Consider the following 10226-nt stretch of genomic DNA (forward strand, 5'->3'; position numbering starts at 1 on the left):
AACCATAGCTATGAGGCTCTGTGTCCTGTCCAATTGCTGTTGCACAGGCTTCTGTAACTCAGTGCAATCTGTTATTAGGTGTTTCTTTCACTGGTCTTTCTGGAAAAATGGGGAAAAGTTTACGAGATGTAATCTAACCTATAAAAAAAACTACCATTGAAAATGATATCTGCACAACTCCAACCACTAAAATGTGCTTGCTAACACAATGAACACTTAGAACTATTCTACTGTCTTAACAACTTCAGGTTGTAAACAAGTTGTTTTAAAAATGGTAAATCAGTAAAATACCTACAGGATACACCTATCAGCCAATACATTAAAGCAACCAGCAGGTGAGGTGAATAACATTAATAAGTTCATTACAATGCTATGTTCTGCTGGGAAACGATGTCACTTGATGTGTCCCACTCACCCAAATACCATGACAGATCTAGTACACTCTCTGATGGCTGTGGACCCCCCAGCAGGAAAATGAGCCATGACACACCATAACAACTGCTCAGTGACCCGAAGAATCTGACACAGGCATCAAGGTATTGACTTGGCCTCCAAATATATGTTATATGAAAGTAAATGATACAGTTTTTGCCAAAATCAAATCCCTGTCATATCACTGAATGGATCATTATTAAATAAATAAAAACTGATACATTGCAGGTACCAGAGCTATCTTAACACTTTATATACTCAATTACCATACTGGTACTGGCCCCCAAGGCTCCATGAGTGAGTGCACAGCAGAACGGTATAACTGAAGAGCAGCCAGCAGTTTCAAGCATTGATCTGTTAGCAAGGAGCTGGAAGCCATGTGAGCACAGTCACTCTGAAAAAGTGGCTGCTCTGCATTTTGTAGCTGCACCATGCCTCTGACTGCAGGTTTAGGTGTCCACACTGCAGCGTTGTTGTAAACCAGAATAACCACCTCACGACTGTACACCTCCGTGAAACAGTTATGTTCCAGTTCCAGTTTATATTCATGTCTGTCCTGACTAGGGGTGGGCGACATGGCAAAAATATCATACAATTTTATTACGATTCTTTTTCATTTTGGATTTTAAGACTGTTGTGCATGTGCAACAAGCAGACTAATTTCCCAATTTAGAAAATATAGCCCTAAAATAAAAAAAGAATAACAGAACATTTAGGCCAAAGTACCTTTTTAACAGATTTTAATCTGTGTGCGCAATTTTGTTTTCCACTGTTTTCATGGGAACCATATCTTTTGTAAGGTAAAATATTGTCAATGTTGAATATTTTGGGGGGGGCAAACCGTCAAGCCAAGACTCGATGATTTGCTATTATTGGTGTATCTGTGTATTTTTTAGAAAGCCATGAAACAGACTAGCAAATAGGGTGTTTCAGCTGAGAAAAAACAAGACCAGGTTAAAACCTAGTATATGGCTGGACCGTGTACAGTAGTTCCCAACCTTTTTCCTTCAGGAATTTAATATCACTGAGTACACTGAAGACATATTTTAGGGATATGTCATATTAAATAAAGAGAAAGGTTGAAAATAAGGCAATGTGCCTGTGGCCCCCGGCCCCAAATCCATACATCTGCCCCTGGTAATAATAATGAGAGCTCAGTGGCTGGATGAGACACAGAGCAATGCGCCCTTGTGTTTCTAAATACATCCATCCAAAGTCTGACTGAACCTGAAACTTACACAAAATACTCTTTAGAAGTCTAAAGAAGTCACTTTCCACCTCTGAATATTTGTCTGTTGGTTCATTCAGACACTTTGGTGCTTTGAGGAGAAGCTCCGCTCTGTCTGTCTCTCTCTAACCGCGCTGCGCTGTCGGGTGATCAGCTGTTTGATCCGCGATCATGAAACGCCGCTCGGTTGTCAAATAATCAGCTGTATTCTACAGTCAGTCCTTCACTGCATTACATGACTGTTCAACACGTTTGCTGTCGCAATGTTTTGGCAGAGATTTGCTTTGGAGTCATGAGAGCGTGAGACTGACGGTGAAAGCGTGTGTCACATGCCAGGAGCATGAGAGTTGGCAATCTTGACATACGTTAAAATGCAGAATACACTTATAACGTTAGACACAGTCACACAGCGGAGAGCTGCTTTCTCTTGAGCTGTACCTGCTGGTCATTAACACATCCTCCCTCTGCAGCTCCACTCGAACCTGGGAATGAACGTCACCGTGTGATCAGCGGAGACTGCGCCAGAGCCGGTCCAGCCAAAAAGTTTGGATGAGTCGCATGTATAAGCATAGAATTAATACAGATAGAATGTGCACTTCAGCACGATACAACGATCTCTCCGTGATGGCGGATCGTGGACACATTCTAATTCTTAACGATCTAATATCGTCATATCGCACACCTTTAGTCCAGACTCGTACATCATGACAGCAGAAAATCCCTAAACTAAAATATGGATGTTGCTGCAAAGAAGCAACACATTTTAAAACATGAATGCTTCACACACATCTCCCTGGCAGCAGAGAGGATCTATACCATTAGATCTATGCAAGGTGGGCACCAAAGATTACTGTCACTGATTCAGTATCTGACCAAAGGTCTCCCCTTCTGTTCCTGAGATATGATGTTGTGTAATGGCCAGAGGAATGTTTTTGAAGAACATCATAATGACATGATGAATCATTATTTTATTTTATGATACATTTGTGTAAAATTTTGTTATCATTAGTGTATAAATTTGTGAGTTGTGACCAAAAACATGTGTTTGAGGTCACAGTGGACACTGGGCCAAATCTGAAATACTAAAACAGTTCATTTTTGAACTGTTCATAAGAATAAGATGGACATAAGGTCACAGTGACATTGACTTTTGAACACCAAAATCTACTTAGTTTATTGTTAAGTCCAAGTAGATGTTGAAGCCACATTTGAAGAAATTCCCTTGACGCATTCTTGCGATACTGTGTTCACGACAATGGCACAGATGGACAGATAACTCATAATAATACATTTTTAAATAATAAAAAAATAAAACCTAATGCCTCTGGCCACAGCTGTCACCAGCATAGGGGCATAAAAATATGAATAAACATTTAATTTAAAAAATATACATATTGCTTCCACCACTAACCACAGGTTGCCAAATCAACCATGGACCTCTTACAAACACATTGACAGCATGAAAGCTGAGATGTGCAACATGACACATTTTCCTCTTGATTTCACATTTGACACATCTTCAATAGTCAAAATAAAAACCACACTTGCACACCTGTGATGCTGAAATTATGACATGAAAAAATCATAAAGTTTGTGACTCAACTGCCATGTTGGAAACAGTCAAGAGAAGCACTGCCCACCGGCTGGACCATCTTTTTCATGTTACAGCTAAACATTGCACTAAAATATTTTTCTGAGTTGAGAAACAGGCAACACAGTAACATAATCTGTATTCATATTTGATCAGCGCTGCCTAGTTTGACTGCAAATCACAAAAAGTGAGTGCCATGACTGACAGCTGCATTAGAGGCTCCTCGGCTCTGATTGGTTGTTTTCATTCTTGTGCAGTAAGGTCATTAGAGGAATGTGATCTTTTTCACAGATAATCAGTTCCATGTAATTCTGTGTGGACAAAGCTGCAGTTTCCACAGATTTCACAAGAAGTTACTTTTAGAAAAGTTACTATCTCCAGCTTTAATCACAGCAATGGGCTGTAGTCTCGGGTAAAATGAAAATGCTGAAAATATAGTTAGTTCTGAAAGCAGCTGAACTGTCATTTAAAGACAATGGGATGAAAGACGTTGAGATATCAGTTGAAAAATACGAGATGAAAGCCGCTGAAACGGCAGTTGAAGAGAAAGATCTGAAAGGATATGTAAAAAAAACCCTCTCCTGGTGATGCATGGGGTGAACTGCCTGACATGCTGTTGAGTAAAGCTGGGCTGGATTTTAGTCATTTTTAGTCATTTGCCTGATTCCAAATGTCACTGTGATTCAGAATGAAATTGACTTATAGAACAGAAACATGAGTTCTGGTTTCACTTTGGCTCTCTTAGTTGATAGTCATTCACCAGGTGACAAAAACTTTAAACAGAGGATCAGTTGAGGTTGAGGTATGGAATATACTCCATGTATCGCGGCTTGTTCCACATGACATATAAACTATATTGTGAACATCGAGTGTAAATGGTCACGTCATTTTTATAATCCACTTTTGTTTTGCACACACACCCACACAAAGCAGGACTTCTGCATAGCTCCAGACCATCACTGTTTAGTCACGTTTTGCAACCATGGAGCATTACTGCGATCTGCAAATATTAGTATTATCTGAACTAGAGAGCTGTTAGTTTGTTGCCCGCTCACAGTGAGTGAATCCTCATCATTAAAGGTGCTGCAGCATCTGTTTAACTGTCTGCTAACGCTAACATCTAATTGTTGAAGCTTCAAGTCCACAACAAAAAAATCAGCACTTCCTGCCTGAGACGAGTCACGTCCTTCAAAATGAAAGCACCATGGGTTTCCCTCTGATTTATAACAATACTTTATTTAAATTCATTATAAAATACTTTATTGAACTTCATATTCATAACCGTATTTTATTAAATGTTATAATGGCAGTATTCAACTTTATTATATGCCAGAAGCTATATAAAGCTAAATTAAGCTTTTGTAACTGCAGTTCATTTTATAATTTTGTATTTTAGTAATTAACATTAATTTAAAGGACATTTGAGAATATCAAGATAAATGTCAAATATAGCGATAAAGACTTAAAATATTGCAACATTATTTAAAAGTCATATCGCCCAGCCCTAATTGATGGTCATCCACCAGGTGACAAAAACTACATTTTCAACAGAGCTGAGGTGCTGCTGTATCTTTATAGACTGTAAACTCTAACCCTGATACTTTATGTAGGAGAGGTGGAAGTAACAAAACTACAGTAAATGCTTGTCATTTGCAAATGAAAATCACTGATGGTGACACCAGGGGTGACAGGAAATACTTCAGCTGCAATAGCTCAGATGAACTGCATCTGAACATGAAAATTGATTGTCTGAAAAATTCAGAAGCAGAGATTTTTTTCTACTTTGTTGCCTGTTCTCATGACACACAACTGACAAAAACAGCACCTGCTACATAATAAATCAAACCCCACCTATCTCTCAATCAGCTTTAAAGACCTTGATACTGTTTTAATCTTTTAAGTTCATGACCGATTTCATCGCTTTCACTTCTCTGTCATCCTTCTCTGTTACTTCCACATTTAAAGCTGCAGTTGGTAACTTAAAAAAATAACTTTGTCATATTTGCTGAAACTTTCACAACATCCCAAAAGTATTATATTAGACAGATACGCTGTGAAAAAAAATATATCCTTCATATCCATATCATATCCCTGCTCATACTGCCTCTGTAGTCATTTGGTAAAATCTACTGCGGCTGCTGGGAAAACAACCAATCAGAGCTGAGGAGTGTTTAAAGCAGCTGTCAATCATGTCAGTCACTGCTGGTGAACTGCAGTCAAACTAGGCAGCGCTGATCTGATAAAAAACAAGAATTTATTAGTGCATTGCCTATTTCTCACCTCAGATGTTTTCAGAAACATGTTTCAGTGCACTAAAGGGATGTCTTCCTTTGTATCAGTTTATTGTTTAATTGTTTTATTGTTCATGTGGAGTGTTCTTCGGCTTCTCATTCCTTGTGGTGGTGGTGAAAGATGACCATGTATTTATGTCAGTCCAAGCCACACTGTCAACAAAGAACTACTGTGTGTCTTCTCTCCATGAGCTCATGCAGTAAAGGTTCTTGATTCATCACACCGCATTTGTATTTCTTCAGAGAACTAGCAATTCTCATATTTTTGAAAGGAATATCTCTCACATTTTTGGCAACAAGGATGGGATGGACGTTCCGCTGGTCAACACCTAAGCCTATACTGACAGTAACTGCCAGCTAGGGAAAGTTACGCTCTGAAGACAGAGGACAGGATCCCACCTGATGTCAGGAACAGGTGGTGGACAGCAGACGCTCCATCTGCTTTAATAAGTGAGTACGGTGTTATGAATCAATCCCCTGTTGATGTTTGGAAACCTAGGTAAACACAGGTAATGTAAATCCTTTGTGGTGTTGACTGTTGTATTCTCACGTTATTCCTTTGTGGTGGTGAACGTTGTGTAACACGTAATTCCTTGACCTCCGTGGTCATGTACATTACATATATTCACGTAATTCTTGTGTAGAAGTGAATATTACAAAAAGAAAAAAAGTGCCTGTTGCCCATATAATTCCTGTGTGATTTGGGGACCCAAAAATAAATATAAATAAATAAATAGAAAAGGGACTAACATTCATCACACCGCGTTTGTATTTCTTCAGAGAACTAGCAATTCTCATATTTTTAGAAGGAATTTCTCTCACATACCTAAGTCACAATACAATATTACTGCACTTTTAATAATATATGGCATAAGGCTATATGCTGATATAATATATGGCATTAAATTGTGATTTATCACCTTTTTAACCGCATATTAAAACCCCAAAGAAAAACTTGGTCAAGAGCTGTTTTATCTAAAGTCTCTTTTCAGTCTGTTCATCTCACTTTAGTCATCTTATTAGAGCAACATGTATCAAGTGGAAAAGAAACTGATTATATTATTCTAGTAGGCTACCACAATTTTAATTTGTATTGGCAATATTAACAATTTCTATACTTTTAAAAAATTATATTTAGTGTTCATGTAATAATACAATACAGCCGCACAAAAAGATTGCAATACTATGCTGTATTGATTTTGTCCCCAGCCCCTACTATATTCTTGTTGCTTTCTTTGGCTTAACAAGGGCAGCATCTACACACCCCGACACAGTAGATGGCAGCGCACCTTTAAAGACGGAGAAGAACAGTAACAAGCAGCAGACTAGAGAGAAAAACATGTCACTGCCAGTGTGGAGGTCACAGTTTCAGAGGAAGATAAAACCACTGCGCCAAAGGTCTGATCCCTGACCACCCGTGCTAACACAGCAGCGGCTAATATCCAACACCAAGCTGTTAAAGGGTCCCAACAAACTAACATCAAAAACTCTCTCGCTGGACTCATTTATGACCGTTAGGTAATGCTAGCCATGTGATGCTACAGTTAGCCCTGTCACTGTGTGTGTGCAGGCCATGGATGTGTTCAAAGACCTGGATACAGCATGGAGGGTGGGGCCCTGTTCATTCACATTATGGGCATGCGCACTGGACACTTAAGGTGGCTGAGCAAGGCCAAGTGTGCCCGAGAGAGTAGCCTCCATCAGCCCAACAGCTAACTTGTGGTTTAGCACTCAGCTAACTTGAATGGGGATCATATGATTTAATTGTGCAGTTCTTCTAGACTTTCCGAGTTCTGATGCTCCAAAAATTTTATCCTCTCATTTACAGACAACATTTTCCCAATCTAAGTCTATGGGATAAGTCCTTCTGGGCCCCATGCATCACGTGACGGATCTGGATGGTTAAATTCCACTTTTAGGCCTCAATCACTTGTGTATAACCCGTTGACATGTCTGTTTTGACACATTACACCGAAGCCTTTAATTTAAAATTCTTAGACAAAGTTCTCTATAAAACAAAAGTATGTTTGGGAAGTTTCTTATTCTTTACTAGAAAAAGAATGAATGATCATTTGAAGAGTTAGAACTTAGTTATGGTTTTGTTGTGCCAACAATAGTGATGTTAGTTAGATTTGGTTAGTTCTGGGCTACAAAATATCAAATTATACATAATTTGTCACTACATCTTAAGTCTTTCTTACCCTGCGCTGTGCATAAATAACAGGTTATATATTTCTTTTTAAAATACATTTGAAATATCGGTTATCATATCTGTGTTGACCACAAGCAGCAGGTAAGTCTCATCGTCAATTGAAACAAAAATCTGTATCATGCATCTAGGGATGCAGTGCAGTTTTAAGGTATATTGTTATATAAAAGTTGACTGTAGTCATACTGTGTACATTTGCTTATCTACGATTTAGAAAAGGATCTCAAATCTCAAATCAATTCAAACAACTTAATTAATCCCTCTAGGGGCAAATAATTAGGAGCAGCACGTTAGGGCTACAAAACAAATACATGTAGAAAAAACACACATAGCAGCATTCACAATATACAACCAGGTAAGTGCACCAGGAGCCAAAGGATCAGAATAAAGTGCTAGTAGTTGATAAAATGCACAATATAACTGCAATATAAACCACACCACATGCAGGTGTATTACACTTACTGGGAATTTCAATTTCGAATTTCAAACAGTGGTTCGTTTTGCAAGCAGGTATAACGACATCCTGATGGCAACAGAAAAAATTCACCTGCATGGACCTGCCTCGAGAAGGCCAGGACACTTAGTGCCTTCTGTAGGATTCATTGAACAAGCAAGCTGTAAGAAACAAACATTCAGCATTCACACTGCTCACAAGTCGCACAATAGCGTGAATGCTGCTGAAGTGTCTTACCTCTGGTTTAGTTATTTTTAAAACGGAGACCAAAGCATTCAACCAAAGCTAACCATTCCATTTTCTTTCCTTTAAGGGTCATTTTAAGGTGATATGATAATTCTGTAATACCATGACACTGCAATATATATATACTGCAATATAGAATCTCATAGCGTTGCAACACCAAGCATTAACTTCAAACCTTGAGCCAGACTGCATACTGGAGGAACATTCCAAAAAGAAGAACATAACACATATGGCAACATTTCAAAATCTACATGTATCAGTGTTTAAATGGTCTCAGATCAGTTAAGTGTAAATGCATACACTGTTACACTGTATACATGTCTCCCAGATGATGTTAGACAAGCCCTGACTGTGACTACTTTTGACCCTTTGTAACCTGATCAGATCAGTTTGATTTCTTTCAAAAACATGGGTAGAATGCAACAAATAACTTCACAAGACAAAGTAGTTAAAAAAAAAAAGTTACCTGAAAATAAGCAACATCTTTGCACCTCTTGTCTGCACTTTTGTTATTTTTAATGATTTTTTTTTTTTTTTTTTTTGTTTATTTATCATTTGGTAGGCTAACTAATGTTACCTTTTATAGGCTATCTTATCTTTTTAGGCCTACTCTTATTGCAACTCTGTATCCTTTCTTATGTTTGATATTTTATTGCTTTGTAATACGTTTTGATTGCCCTGTTGTATGAAATATGCTATAGAGATAAAGCTGCCTTCTCTGGTTATTTATTCAAACCCGGACAGTGTGGCCTCAGAGCCTCGCTGTGCTGCTGCCAGTGACCTGCGCTGTGACAGGTAGGAGATGCTCACTCACTGACACAATGACAGCGGCAGCAAACACACGAGCGCGCGCGCACGCGGCCGTCTGTGATGCTGCAGGGTAATGTTAGATCATATTTTTGCACTCCTTACCTTCCGTCCCGCTCCGTATTGGCTGCCGCTCCACCGCGCCCGGTTATCCACCGCTGACTCCACGTTACCGGGCAGCGAGCCGGAGTCCGAATCTTCCCCCTCCTCCAGCTCCTCTTCTCCCTCCTCTCTCTCCTCCGCCTCCGTGTCTCTCTCATCCGTTTTCAGCCGCTTTGCCGCCCTTCCGTACTCCCCTTCCTCGCGCTGGCCAGCTCCTTCTGTCGTCGACATGCTCACGGCTGCGGTGGACCTGTTGGAGAGCGGCTCTGAATCCGGTCAGGCTGACGCGTCCATGTCAGCAGCTAGTCCCGAGTGTCTCGTCGTCAAGCAGCCTCCGTGTGTCTGTCCGTGTCCCCTGGCAACCCTGTCCCCGTCTCGCGGATACACTCTCGGTCCCTGTCTGTCTCTCAGTCACTCTCCAGCACCAGTGATTTGCTCTGTGTGGAGGTGTGAGTGGACTGGACACAGCCCACCCCGCCCCCTGCTGCTCTCTTATTGGTCAGTCTGCTCCTGCATCTTGGAAACACGGCGTGTGATAGGTCGGGGCCGATGCGTCAACTGACAGCTCTCCATGCTCTGCAGAGGAGTGCGGAAAGAAGGAGCACGGAGGAATGGTGGGCTCCAGAAAAACAGAGAGGAGACAGACCTGAAAATGCAGAGCGTAGGAAAAGAGAGAGAGAGAGAGAGATAGTGTGTGTGTGTGTGTGTGTGTGTGTGTGTGTGTGTGTGAGTGAGTGTGTGTGTGTGAGTCAGTACAAGCCTATATTTGCTGCATCATTAAACTAGAAATCAGCTGGCCTTAAAGGCACTAACCTCACTAAAGGCTCACTGTACATCGCTCTAACTCAGGTTGCCAAAACCATCCT

The 10226-nt window shown here is 40.2% G+C and overlaps 1 protein-coding gene across 1 annotated transcript in view; it reads right to left on the reverse strand.

Moving 5' to 3' along the window:
* LOC121954903 (heterogeneous nuclear ribonucleoprotein L-like) overlaps positions 1-9786 on the reverse strand; it is a 32150-nt gene extending 22364 nt beyond the window's left edge. Inside the window, exon 1 of the mRNA XM_042502645.1 lies at positions 9364-9786. Within this exon, the coding sequence (XP_042358579.1) occupies positions 9364-9591 (228 nt within the window). The 5' untranslated portion in view covers positions 9592-9786. The remainder of the gene's footprint in view (positions 1-9363) is intronic.
* Positions 9787-10226: the final 440 nt, after the last annotated feature.

Source organism: Plectropomus leopardus, chromosome 15, assembly GCF_008729295.1.
Source record: "Plectropomus leopardus isolate mb chromosome 15, YSFRI_Pleo_2.0, whole genome shotgun sequence".
NCBI classification, from domain to species: domain Eukaryota; kingdom Metazoa; phylum Chordata; class Actinopteri; order Perciformes; family Serranidae; genus Plectropomus; species Plectropomus leopardus.